At 38.0% G+C, this 14,010-nt stretch overlaps 1 protein-coding gene across 7 annotated transcripts in view; it reads left to right on the forward strand.

Moving 5' to 3' along the window:
- The window catches only part of LOC132202774 (focal adhesion kinase 1), a 100,536-nt gene that overhangs the window by 69,901 nt on the left and 16,625 nt on the right, over positions 1 to 14,010 (forward strand). For 4 of the 7 annotated variants that reach the window (XM_059629940.1, XM_059629941.1, XM_059629943.1 and 1 more), the window contains exons 1-2: positions 11,957 to 12,045; positions 12,389 to 12,759. The exons of the other annotated variants lie outside the window; for them this stretch is intronic. In XM_059629940.1, coding sequence (XP_059485923.1) covers positions 12,413 to 12,759 — 347 coding nt within the window. In that variant the 5' untranslated portion in view covers positions 11,957 to 12,045; positions 12,389 to 12,412. Of the gene's footprint in view, positions 1 to 11,956; positions 12,046 to 12,388; positions 12,760 to 14,010 lie in introns of those variants that run through there. 7 annotated transcript variants of the gene reach the window in all.

Genomic DNA, 14,010 nt, shown 5'->3' on the forward strand with positions numbered 1-14,010 from the left:
CTCTTTCTAAAAATAATTCACTACGTCCTTGGTGAGTGGAAAATTTGGCCACAAAAATGGAATTAATCATTATGTGCTCAACTATAATTTGATTAAAGCCCAAAATAGATAAAACACCCACTCCAAGTAATCACTTTGGCGATTAAATTCGCCGCGCGTGTCCAATTAATTAGGGCGATAGTGGCTGAGCGCGTGTGTGCAATTCCACTGTGGGACATACGGACGGACGGATGGGAGGACGAGCAAACAAACAACGACAAATTAGCGCGAGGCGGAGGCTGCCCCTGTAAGTTATGCTGCACGGTCGACGTCGGCATTCGGCCGATCAATAAATTCACCCTCTGGTAATGAGGCCAATTACTCTCCGCTTCACCACTGCCTGTTCACCACTCGAGAAAACGCTCGGCGACGCACATCTTTTGAGCGATTTTCCACTGGCCGCGTCAACTGTTTGTCAGGCAAGACAAAACAGATTTACGCTTGGAATAAAATAATGTTATCAAAGACTGAAAATGCTCCTCTTGATGTGTGCTGTAAAAAAATACAAAATTTAATGATAGAAATAGAAATAATAATTAAATTTTATTTATTATTAAGACACAATTTCATAGATCTTTTCATTTTTTTCTTATTTTAATATTATGTTGGCATTTTTGCCACAAATAATGAAAATATACATCTAAATAGAAGTAATTTTCATTTAAATTAAAAACAATTTTAAAAATTTTATATTTAAAATTTAAATTTTTTTTATCCCAATCATTTTCATCAAAATGAAAGCAAAGCCAGTTCAAAAGTTGAACAACAGGTTGAATTTCTTTTTTTTTCTCGGAGAAATTAAATTTATTTATCCATCGCTGTTTTAAAAGTCACTGCTGCGTGGTACTGCGGCTATTAGCGAGCGAGGTGAAATTTGTTTTCTTTGGAGGAACTCCATATTTGGCTTCCTCTCTCGCGTGTGGAAGAATGAAAGATGCGCGCGAGACAAAACGCGGACGACACTCTCGGCGAGGCGAAGAATCAACAATGAGCTCTGCTCGTTCGCTCACCTCTCGACTCGGTGCATTCATTAATGAATACTAATTAGCGGTGTTGCGCACCTTTCAGGGGAACGAACTTAGCACTCGCTGCTTTTTCTTCTTTAAACCCTCGAGAGTTCCTTTTCAAAATTTTTTGCAACACAATGTAAACTAAAAATGGGCGTTTTTGGAAAGAATCTCGGCAAAAAACTCAGAGGCTGCACAGGTGTCGGTCGCCCTTGATTGCTCCTCGTCCTAGATTTTTTCCCCGTGTATTTATATAACTGGCATTTTAATCGCCGCTCAAAAGACCCTGAGGAGAGACAGCGCGGCTCCTTTGATTGCCAATGGTCAATCCTGGCAAACCGACGTGGTGGACACTCCTACTTGCGTGACTCATGTCGTCCAACGTCGGTTAGTAAACATAATATACAGATTGCCTAACTTGCTCCATTTGGCTGGTCTGTGCAAAGAAATGAAAATTTTCTGAGCAATGCCTGCAAATCAATGAAATAGATTATTTCACATCTGTGAACTTCAATTTCAAATATTCTTTATTTTATTAAGCATTAATTTGCAGTAGCAATAACATTTTTTTTTTCAAATAATTTAAGATACAAAGCATTATTCCAATAGTAAAATTCATTAAGTCAAGATAATTGGTGATGAAGCACAAAAGTATATAAAATGTCAGTGTACAAAATTTGTTGAAATTCAATTTCCACATTTTTTTAATTAAAAATTTTAATCAACCTGAAGCTTTTTTTTAATTTATTTTTAATTTTTTTTTCTAATGTTATGAAAAAAATTGAATATGGTTTTGGTGGAAATGCGCACTTTTTGGGGTCGATTTCCATCTGCAAAATTGAATCCGCCAAGGCTCGGGGCTGAATTTTTCATGGAGCTGCTCTCTTTAAGGCTGCAGCGGATGGATGTGAGGCGGATGCGTGCATGTGTTTGTCGGCGGTGTTTTCTGGGCACGTTCCGCCATACGTCTCTCGGCGAGCGATCGATATTCGTACCTACCCCACGCTCCCCAGCAGTCTGCCGGCAGCGAATTTCGTCCACGACGCAATTGCAAGAAAAACCCCTCGTCCGCCTTTTCCGATCGGCATGGCGGCGAAACTCTTATTCAGTGGGAAGTTCCAAGAGCCTCTTAATTATTAATTAATTGCTCGTCTCCTCTCTGGGGAAATTAATTTTCATAAAAAATTTATCTGCAAAAGGAAGGAAAATCATTGAAAAAGAATAAAAGATTTATATATAAAAATTTTACGACGCGCACTGCAAGATTTTATGTGAAAAGAGTAGCGTCCGCGTATAATAAACGCTCTTGAAATATTCATAAGCGTGGTGGACGCGGGGTCATAACAATAAAGGCAGGAGCCAATTTCACCTGCCTCTCTGCAACACAATGAGAGCGGGAGGCAGTTAAGTGCGTACGCAGAGAGTGAACTTCCATTCGGAGCGTGATGAATGATTTTATTGCAAGGCAGAAGAGCTCGGACTGATTCTTTGCGGAACAAAGCGCAGACTCAGCAGATGTTGGTTTTAATTTATTCAAAACCCTATTGAGGATTTTTTAATTGGTAAAAGTGAATCTTACAAAAAATAAGATTGTTATGAGTTTAATAATTATACATTTATTGATTTATTTTTTACGCAAATGGGTTCATTTTTCGTTCCACAACGCCATGCAATCGATTTTCTGATTTTAATCAGCCTCCTTCTTAATATTCCTGAATTCCAACAGAAAAGTGTTGCGTGTCTGAAGTAATTCCAACTTAATATCTGATATTAACGAAAATGGTTTAAACTCTCTCGCATAACAAAATTGAAAGACGCCGTCTTCAGAATCCGACAATAATTGCAAAGTTCTCCGCCGAGTTTTGTCTCCGCAGCCTCTTTGTTCTGAGAATGGACCGTCCCTGCTGCCGGGAATCAATGGAAAGCCGCTCTCGATTAATCTGCTTCTTGAGCTGCGAAAGGTCGAGAGAAGAACGCAGACGTCATCGTCTTATAACGAGGGACGAAACGTGGTCGCCCACGCACAAAAAAATTATAACTCGGCTTTTGTACTTGCTATGCGTGTTGCCCGCTGGGAAAGCTCGGCCGCCGCATCCGCGTTGATGAGATGCTCTGGCCCCAGTAATGATGCTGCTTAAAAGCCCTCGCCGTAATTAAAAACATCAACTCCGCTGCTTTACGATTTACAAAAAATGTCATCAACCGGAAAATAAATTTATTTGATCATTTATTATTCCGGGTTAATGACGATATTTTTATTATTTTAGAAAGATTTTTTTACTTCTTTTTAATATTTTATTTAAAATGAAAATTTAAATAAGTTCAATTAAAAATAATGAGCAAACTGTGCATAAAAATTTTCGTTTCAAAGTAAATTTAAAATCCGTTCTCAGGAATTACTAAATGAAATGAGATGTGGTTCGACGCAATAAATCTTATCCTGTTTAACGGGTCTGAAAACATTTCGATGGAATCAATTACAAATCCAATAAAGTCATTTTATGGTAGCGCCATTAAATTTAATTCGAACCCGTGTAAATCGTGGCGCGTCCGATCTGGCTTATAAACTGCGCGCCCACTCGAAACTTTGCGACGTCTATTAAGTGAAGCGAGCGTGTCCGCGCCGCTAATTACGAACTCTCTGCTCGCTTCCGTCAATTTGCCTCTTTGTCAAAAATTAACACGTGTTTTCGCGCCACGACGAATGTCAAGCAGCAGCGAAAGGGTTTGTGCCTCGCATACTCAACCCGTTCGTTTTGATTTTGTCTCCGCGCGGACACGCCCTCTTCCCATATTCAAATTTGGCCTCTCGCTTCCTCGTTCACTCTGCGAAGCCCAGACTATGAATACTAAATAGAAAAGGGACGTTAAACTCTGCGGCGATTATTCGCGAGGCGCCCATGCGACTCACTTTTAATTAACTTGTTTCGCTCTTTGACAGCAAAACTAATCACATTTCTGCCGAGTTGAGCGTGCGACTTCATTATGGCTGCTTGATTAGACTTCAAATAAGTTTCATGTTCAAGACCATCGTTGCAAAGCTTCTCAATTGATCATCAAATGCACAAATGCATCATTGATATAAATTGTAAAAATTACAATAAACGATAGAGGAAAACAAGAAATGCATAAAAAAATTGAAAATAATTTAATTAAATGTCATTGTTATGGTGGAGAATTTTAGAGTTTTTTTTCACAATTCATTTCATTCATAGAGAATGTAGCCGTCTTTATTGTGGAAGAATTCAAATAGTGGGTTTTTGATTCCGCCACTTCTTTTCAAGCGCTGCACCGGTGGAGCATTTCAAGTGGCTCTTTATGGTGCATATATTAATGTAGGTACAATATTGTTTAATCAATAAACCTCCCGAGTGTTGCTGGTGCAGTATCTCTGCAACATACAAAGTGCTTACAAAGAACAAAACACATACAAATTCTACAATCTCAACTACGTTTGACAAGCTTTTTAGTTATCAGCATTAAATTCATAGAAATTTAATAATTAAAAATCTACTGCTGCGGTTTAATTTTATCTAATATGATTTAAATATTATTTTTTTATGGCAAAACTTAAATATTTTTAAAAGTCTCTTGTTTAGAAAATGTTCGGGAAGTTTCATGTCGGTGCTTAAATTCTGTCCAGCTTTGGTCTCGGTCCATCTATCACGGAAGGGTTGTCTCACGTTTCCCCTTGTTGTGACTGGATGATCATTTTTTTTTGTGGCAACCGCAAAACTCGCGCAGGTGTGTATAATTTTCCGACGCGTATCCGAGTAGACAGAGTATTATAAAAGCTGTACGCAGCCAGCGAGTCGACTGTAATTTATCCGTCCAGCAGCAGCACCACTCGCTGCTGAGCACACACTATGGCACCGGATGCAACCCGGTGTGCTCATCGCGTATTCCAGTCACACGTGAAATTGGGCGGTTCTGAACACATTCCCACACCCCCACACTATTTCAAAGCACTGAGTCAAATTTGATAAGATAAATAGAGGAAATTAAATTTAAATAAAGTTAATTAAAAATTTATTTATATGTAATTTTGTTTAAATTTTATTCTTCTATGTAGGATGAGTCGACGTTTGAAAAATGATCAGTCGTGACAAGCGAATTGCCACATCGGGATGTACTGGTTCGTGATCGACCTCCAGGGTTCTGCATTCCTGTGTCTCGGCGGCGCGGACACTCGCTCGGGCGCAATAAAAGAAGCAGCGGCAGCATCGTCCGCTTGCTTGTTCTCCGTCTTATGTGAAATTACGATGCAGACACGCGAGAGGAGACGTGCATGAGCATTGCAATCGATTTCCATGCGGCAGCCTGCGCGGCTCAAATATATGAAACAAACGCCGTAGCAAGTGATAATTGAGTCCGAAGGGAGTGTCACCGATGAGGTCGTAAATTATCCGAGATGTGCACTCAGAGTGCAATTTTTATTGCTTTTGCGAAGGCGGATTGATATTATTTATTTGTTTGTTTCCGTTCCACGCTAAAACCTTGAAAGTAATTAACATTTCTTTGCCAACACTTCCTAAAGATCATTTAGTTTTGAGCACATTAATATTTTATAATATTTATATAAAATTTTAAGAATGTGTTTTTACGTTGTTTTATTTAAACTGTGCAAGAAAAACATAAAATAATAGGAAAATAATGCATATTTTTTTACTTGTATTTAAGAAGTGGATTTTTTTAATGACCCTAAAATTTTTTTATTGTTCCTCTTTAAGATAAAAAAAAATTAATTGAAATCCGAAAACAAAACTGGTCTGGATCGCGATTTTGCACAGCTCCAGGGTCCATCACATGAAAAAATATTTCCTTATATTATAATTGAAAGTTAAAATTTTGTCATGTACTCCATTCTTTTTTTCTTTGCGCATTTTCAATAAAACCCCCATAAATTAACATTATGTTTATGTAAAAATTTAAAATATTGAACAGAAATTATTTACCTCTCTATTTATCAAAATGTTTTTCCCGTCTGTTTTTTTTTCAATTCAGGGCGCCGTCTCTGAGTGAAACGTGCAACTAACAACCATAAAAGATACTGAAATTGTGATTTACAACGAGTGCTTTTGCCGAAACAATGTGCGGTGATAAAGACGTCGTTTGTTTGTGGGCCTGTTTTCGCTTCTCTTGATATCCCGGCGCTCATTACATTATCCTTTGTTGGTGGCGAGATAAAACTGCGCGTCGTCGCCGTCTTATCCTTTCTCCGTCGCTCGTCGCCTCTCAGACGGTGGCAATATTGTATTAGTTGATAAAACGTTTCCAACTTCCTCAACCAAAACTTCGCTCGACACCTTCGGCCTCAAAAGTTTGTTTCTCCATAAGAAAATTGGCACTTTTGCTAAACAAAGGGAAATACAATTTAACTTCATGATGAAAAACAAGAAATTGCAAAAAGGTATATAAAAATCCGTCTCATTTTTTACTTGCTTGGATGCGACGCATATCACGTTTTAATTATGTCAGAAGTAGATAGTATGTGTGTCAACATGCAGGGCGGGGGGACAAAGAGGATTATAATCTGCTCTTTTTTTAACGCCTCTGTGCTCTTTCTCGGTGTGAGCTGAAGTTGATGTATTGGAAAATGAGCTCGTTAAAATTCAGCGGCGATAAAAACGTCTCTCGCAATCCGTGCGTTGTTGCTCGAGCCATTTGTTTGTCGCATGCAAATTCGCTCCTTGCGAGAAGGAGATGTGCGGTCGGAATCCGCTCGCGTTTATTGCCAGAATGAGAGATGACTCACGCACTCTGTATACAGGGTGGAGCAGTTTGTGTTTCGGCGCAATGGTCACTTCTTGCTGCCAAAATCGGCGGCACCTTTTCTCTTTGTCCAAAGTGATGGTCGCTGCTGACAATCAAAAACAAAAGGGACTGTTTATTTAAAACTCTCTAGAAATTAGGCCACCTTGTCATTTTTAATAGAACAATCGTTTTTATTTTCTTATCTAATTGAATTTTCCTTGAACTTTTTTTTTTATCTAAATCTCTTTCAACATCCCTTTTTTATATATTAAAAAGCTAAAAAAGTAAATCTGATAAACTTTTGATTTTATTTTGGTTTAACGTCTGTTTTTTACGCTTTTAAGATTTTTATCAAGCATACCTCTTTAAATAGCGCGAATTTCTGTGTGGCTATCTTGCCTTAAAAGATGTAAAGTAACGAGTGATGGAGCCTAAAACGAGCGAGCAGCTCCCGAAATGCTCGTTTTACAGTCCGACCCCCACGAAGGAGCCCGAATTTCTAAGGCGGACGGATTTAACTCCTTTAGAGCTCGGCTCCATTTTCTCCGGCGGGGGCGAAGACAGCACTACAGAGAGGCATCAATTATTATTCATCCTTTGAGCTGTCGCAAACACGTTAATTACCCTCCAGAAGCCGCTCACGGAGATGACGTCTCGAGAGAATAACCGATTAAGCCATTGTGGTTTTTTGAAAGGGAGAAAATGGGAAAAATTGTATGCCTTTTTCCCAGAATGTTTAAAATCTTTCAACAAAAAGCACAAACACAATTTGAACTCTAAAATTTATGTTACATTTGGTTCGTCAAACAAAATCTTATTCATTTATTTTTTATAAAATTTACGTTATTTCTCTTTTTTTATTATAGCTTTTTGTGAAGAATAAATATTAGCAATAATTACATCTCTCTATTTAATATAAATGTCACGGATAAAATATCGTTTATTGTCGATTAATAAATTATCAAGAATAATTTCCTTTCTCTCTCTCCATTTGAGTGCTTTACTTATTTTATTTTGCTCAAATCATGCAAATGAGCCGTTAATGCCATTAGCTTCACTCCAAATCAGACCACGTTGTATAAAAGTTCAACTTGCTCTCAACACTTATCCATGAGAAACGATCGTCATTTTACATTATTTTACACCAAAGCGCAGTCATGAGCAGCTGAAGCATGACTGCAGCCCTCTTTGTTCGGAGCGAGCAAAACCCTTCGAAGCTGATTACGTCTCTGTTTTGTTTAATAAAGCAAGAGCCGCTTTAAACGCGCTTATAAATTAGCGTGCATGCCTCAGACAGACGTTTTCTCGCCCATGCAAAAAAAAAAAACACTGAGCGCTGCAGATGCGGTCACGCCTCGCAACTTGTAAAAAATTCAAATCAGAGATGAATTGGTTTTTTTGTTAAAGAAGCAGCTTTTCTCGAAAATCTCCTTTTACGTCTTTTCTCATTCTCACCGACCAGTCATTAAAATGGTTCCCGAACACATGTTGTGCGCGGCCAAGAACGAGCAAATTTATATTTATTGCTTTATCCTGACAGTGTGCCAAATATAATATCGGACGTGAGCTCGCATCGTCAGCCGCCCTGCATTATATTATTGTTTGTGTCCGACAGGCAGCACACTCGGTCATAAAAGTGCGACATGCAATACATTTTAACAAGCTCTCAAGTTGCAGAAAAAAGAGGGTCAGCAGCACTGCTCACCTGACGTCCTCGCTAGGAAAATTCTTGTTGAAAAAGAAGGGAGAAAAAGGAAGAAAAAAACCTAATTATTGGAAAATGCAAAATGAAATATTAATTAAGAAGGGGCTTCTGATAAAAAAAAACATTTATATTCATTTAAATTATAATTTTTCTTTATATTAGCATTAGTTTAGGGGAATTTTTTTCTTATGCCACAATTGTGAGAATGACGTACAAGAAATTGTAAGAAATATTTGAAATCATTGGGAGAAATGAATTTTTCAAAATTAACACAATCATACGGGAATTTTCTCAAAAATAATTATTTTCTCCAAGTTTGCCTAATGCAAGTTGATGAAATTCATCAGATGAATATTCTATCAAATTAATTTTTTATCAGTTTTTATGAACCTCATTGAGTTGAAAAAATATATATAATCAAGATAATGAACATTGATCTCAAAGGAAACAATTCAGTATATAATTTTTCTCACAATCAGTGTAGATACCAGAAGCTCCTCTTTAATTTAGTTAAAATAATGAAATGATTTATAAATTGGATTTGAAAATTTTGTGCATTAGCTAATATCTTCAAAAATTAAAAATATATCATATCACTCTTGAAATTCAATTATTTTTATTTTTTTTTTATTGCACAAGTGAATTTTTTTTTATTATTAAAAAGGACCCCTAATAAATTAAGGCCTTACAGATTTTTTCCTGCTCCATCCCTGCGTGTCCTTGGTTTTTGTTTCTTTTCCCTAAAACCAATATAGAGGCCGTTGGGGTGCCTTTTTTGCCAGCCGTGAAAAGCGATTTCGCCCGCTGTCTTTTTTGATTTCGGCCGCGCCAGACGGCGTTTACGAGGCCGGCGCCGATTCCCATGTAAATATAAAGTTAGACCCTTCGCACGAAATGCATTGTATATAAAAAGAACAAGATTTTTTCAGCTCGGGGAAAAAGGGCTGGCGACTCTCACCCGCGCCAGTCTGCCGTCCGTCAAAGCACAGACGCCGTGCAGATGAAATTTCAGAGGCTCCTTTACTCATCTCGAAGTGAGCGACACTTTCCTCCAGTTCCAGCAAAATAAAATTAAACCGTTTAATTTTTTATTTTTAATTCAGAGGTTTGCCAAAATTTATTTATCTGAGTCACGAACTTGTCTCATTTGTCAGAGTGAAAAATTTGCCGCCTTGAAAAAGCTCTCTCCGGTTCCTCATTGCGGCGCGGCATTGTTTCTCTCTCGCGCGCGAAATATACTCATTTCTGATATGCAAATGGCGTTTGCGACATTGAAAGCAATTCGGCGCCCACATCAGCCTCGTGCTTGAGTGGAGGAAGGTGAATGGCTCGCAGCGTAAAAATGTACACTTACCCACGTCGTAAAATATATTCGCTGATGAGGACAGGTGTTGGTTTTTCAAATCATATAGGCAAATGAACAAAAACTGCGGAGATTATTTTTAAGTTGCAAAATTAATTGAAATCAAATGCATAGACAGACTAGCATCAGTCTAAGGTCTGATTGACGTCCCATTTTTGCTGCGTCATCTCAAAAGAAAGAAAAAAAGAAAGCTATTGATTGATTAAGCCTCTGACCAGCATTAAGCATGTCAAACTTGTCGACCCTCTAACATACTATTCTAATTAAATTTTAAATTTACAATTTAACTTGCACTTAAGAATTATTATCATGTTTTCAATTTCTTTGGGGGAAAATAATTTTTAGGGGAGAAGGAAACCATAATTTTATTATAAATAGGTGATGTAATTGTTTGATTATTCTTATCTTGTAACAAAATTTATATTACAATTTATTTGAATACCAAAAGTTGTACCAAGATGGTTTTATTAAATACATATTAAACTGCTATTGAAATTAATTTTGAAATTAAATTGTGATGAATAAAACACAACAACAACAACAACAACAAAGGTAATAATAATTTACAAATTCTTTAAATTTTACATTTCTCGATCTTAAATGAAGTTTTACTTACATTATTCTTGTTATGATTTTTTTATTGTTTCAACAATGTGTAATCAGCATAGATAAATTCCTGATATTCCGTTTGTTTTATGATCGAGTGATTGACAGATAGCGTCCAGAATAGCAGTTATTTTTCTTTTGAAATATTTTATGATTGCATGCTGCATAAAGCGCGATAATCTCAGTGTACAGTTTGCTGAAGGAATAGACTGGAAACGTGAGAGCGTCTCTGCTTCCAATTGTCTCTGGTTTCCTGCAAAAGGATGCAATTAAAATTGCACGCGCTCTTGCAACTCCAGCATTGTAGCAATTAAGGAGGCAAAAAAAATGTTAAATCACATTTGTGCTCAATCAATGTCAAGCGAATGGGAAAACGGAGACCGATCGTTGAGTGTAATTATTTGTTGTTTTGCGATAATTCCAGAAAATCAATTCATTTTAAAAATGTATAGCCTCTGTGACAGCCTGACTGCTTCCTGCTCGCCAGGTGTCATTTTTATTTTTACTTTAAATAAAACTTCGCAGGAAAATGGGGCAATAATGAAAAAATGTGTCCCCAATATTGAGTTCTGGTTCAGTAAAACACTTCGTGAATCAAACAAACGTGCCTCGTCTGGAAACAATAGCGAGCGCGGTCTATTATCATTTTGAAAATTGGCTACCGCTCTTGTTTGGCCGCGGAATTGTGTTTCTCGGCGAGTGACATCACCCTTTTTGCTGCTGCTGCCGCTGAAATGATATATCCTGCCGCGGCATAAGTCGGCTATATTGGCAGACCACCCAAATAACAGCACAGCCTAGAGTAATTATCTCTCAAACGCAGGCAACACGATTTTATTACATTTTTTTAGCGCAGTGATAAAAATTAATATTGAATTACAACGCCAATCTGTTCTCGATGAGTCAGGGCCTTTAATTTTTGACCTGAAATTCTAATTTATCATTGACTTGCATTTATTTGATTATTATTATTTTATTAATTTTGTTTTGAAATTTTTAGAAGTTATGGAATGAAATTTAAAATTTTGAATTATTAATCAAGAATTTACCCTGTCCATGTTTTAAAATTATCTAAAAATTAAATAATTCATAAATTTTTCGTTCGCGATAACTTAAGTAATCAACTTAAAAACTTTCAAAGAGAAAGTGGCCGTTTCGACTGCAAAACCAAACCGATTTTTTTATCTTCTCCGGCCACGTGTTCGCTTGGAGTGGTTCCTCCCTCGCTGGCAAATAATTTCGTTGGCGATTTACCTCCGAAAATAGACGCACTTCAGGGGGTGCTTTCTCCTTTCTTTTCATCTGTTGATATGTTGTTGCCGCGATCGAGTTGTTATTTTATATATTCGTCTCGCGGTGCGTCCATCGGCTCGGCCTTGCATACCCACCAGCCCACCAACCCGCCAGCCAGCCAAGCGACCGACCGACCAAACCAAACAGACACCTCTGCGCGGCTCCACTCTCGCCTCTTCAGTCAGTCGAACGAACGCGGCTCTCGGGTGCGCTCGTCGCTCTCCTCTCTCTACGTCTTCAGCTCGCATGAGGGAAGATCGCGCCGACTACTGATCACGGTCTGCTATGTCTCGGAATTCACGACAAACTATTTTTAAACAATTTATTTTAAAATTTTACCATATCTATCTTAATATTAATGACAAATATTATCTTTTTACTTAAAATTCACATTTTTTTAATAATTTATTTTATTTACAGAATTTGAACTTTTTTTAATTTTATTGGAAAAATTAATATTTTATTTTCATTTATCAAAGGGTTTTTCAGTTTCAATAGGACCTACAATAAAAAATATCAGTTCAGAAAATACTAAATCAAATTTAAAGAATTTGAAAGTTTTAAAATTTGTCGTGAAATCTGAAATTGTGGCAAAAAGTGCAATTTGTGGTGCTTGGGCAGGTGTGGAGCCATCAGCAGACTGCGATGCTGGAGCTGTTGCGCGCAACGGCGCCGACGCCACCAGGATCGCGACGCGAGCGTCAGCGTCGACGCCACTCGCTGGCGGGCCCGCTGCCCACTAAACCGAAAGCCGCCCCCGGCGGGGGGCGCGAATCGCCGCCTCCGAGCATCGAAGCCGGCGACACGCAACACCTGGCGCGGCTGTTGTGCGCCTTCGAGTGCGTCAACAATCAACCGCAACAAATCCAACAGCGGCGCCGCGTCGCCCCCAGAGCGGTGCCGCCCGAGCTGCCCACTGGGCAGGCGGACCCCCGGCGCCGATCCGCCGTCAACCCTATCAACTGTCATATCGTCACCGGACAACCCTTCAGGTCAGTTGGCATAAAAGTAGAATGCCAGTAATACTAAATTTAAATTTGTTTATTGATATAATTTTTTAAAACTGCGACAAATTTATTTCAATTTTGAATTTTTTTTAAAAAAAAAGAGGGGTTTGTTTAAAAAAATCTGTGCTCAAAATTTATTATTTAATCGATCATGAATGAAAATTATTCCAACAAATTTCAAATCACTTTTAAAATTTCAATTTTAAGCTGAAATTTAAACTCAAAAGGTGATTTTTTTCAAAATTTCTGATATAAAAATTTTATTTTGAATAAGTTTGATATTAAATTAGAGAAAAAAAGTACTAGAAACCATAAATTTGTAGTCAGAGGTGATGAATTTGAAAAAAAAAATTATCAAATATTAATTTCAACCTTTCTATTACTTTTAGTTTAAGCTCAAATTAAATCTCATGGACAGAAATTAATTAAAAATCAGACAGGTTTTTAAGGATTGAGTAATTAGTTAATTCCTGTTTAGATTTTATATGATAAATTTAACTAATTTTCAGTTAATTTATTTCTTCTCCGTGAAAAACTGTTATTTTTTATGTAATTTAACAAATTTAACACTTAGAAATTCGTTGGCCGAATTCTTAAACCCCCGCCACACTTAATTGTAAGGCAGAGGAACGTAAACAAGAGATAACAAGGAGTTTTGCATTTCTGTCATCCTTTAAGGCTGCTTTTGGTGGATTAGATTATCCCGTGCTATCTACAACGTTGTCCCTGACACTGAAAATGTCCCAAGTGGGAATGTGGGCAGGGAAATTTGAAACGCGGAATTGGAAATCATAACAGAATAATTGGCGCCACGCCCGCGCCAGTACAATGAAAAAAGTAAAATCAGACCGCCCGTCCGGAATCGAAGGCCCGGTTTAGCCCGCGTGAATAATGGGGCCCTCTTGGTCTATTTGTCATGTGCCTCTGCTCGCGGCTCAACGAGAAAACCAAGCAAGAACTACCAACAGGTAAAAAAACCTCACTCCAGCAGGCTCGCGTAAAAATAGGGATGACGTCACGCGATCGCGATGCGCCCTCGCCCCGTTTTCGTGTCAATCACCTCTCATTACGGACCGATTGTTCCTTTCGGATTTCGGAGAGAGAGAAAAAAAATGGACCAGACAGGCTCCATTTCGGGCAAACAATAATATTTTGATTCGAGTCGAAAGCTTCCGGGGGCGCATTCCACCCAGTTCTCTTTTTTTATCCGTCAGTTTGAGCAGGATCTGGCGACGT

Source organism: Neocloeon triangulifer, unplaced genomic scaffold, assembly GCF_031216515.1.
Source record: "Neocloeon triangulifer isolate White Clay Creek 2 clone unplaced genomic scaffold, ASM3121651v1 ptg000015l, whole genome shotgun sequence".
NCBI lineage: Eukaryota > Metazoa > Arthropoda > Insecta > Ephemeroptera > Baetidae > Neocloeon > Neocloeon triangulifer.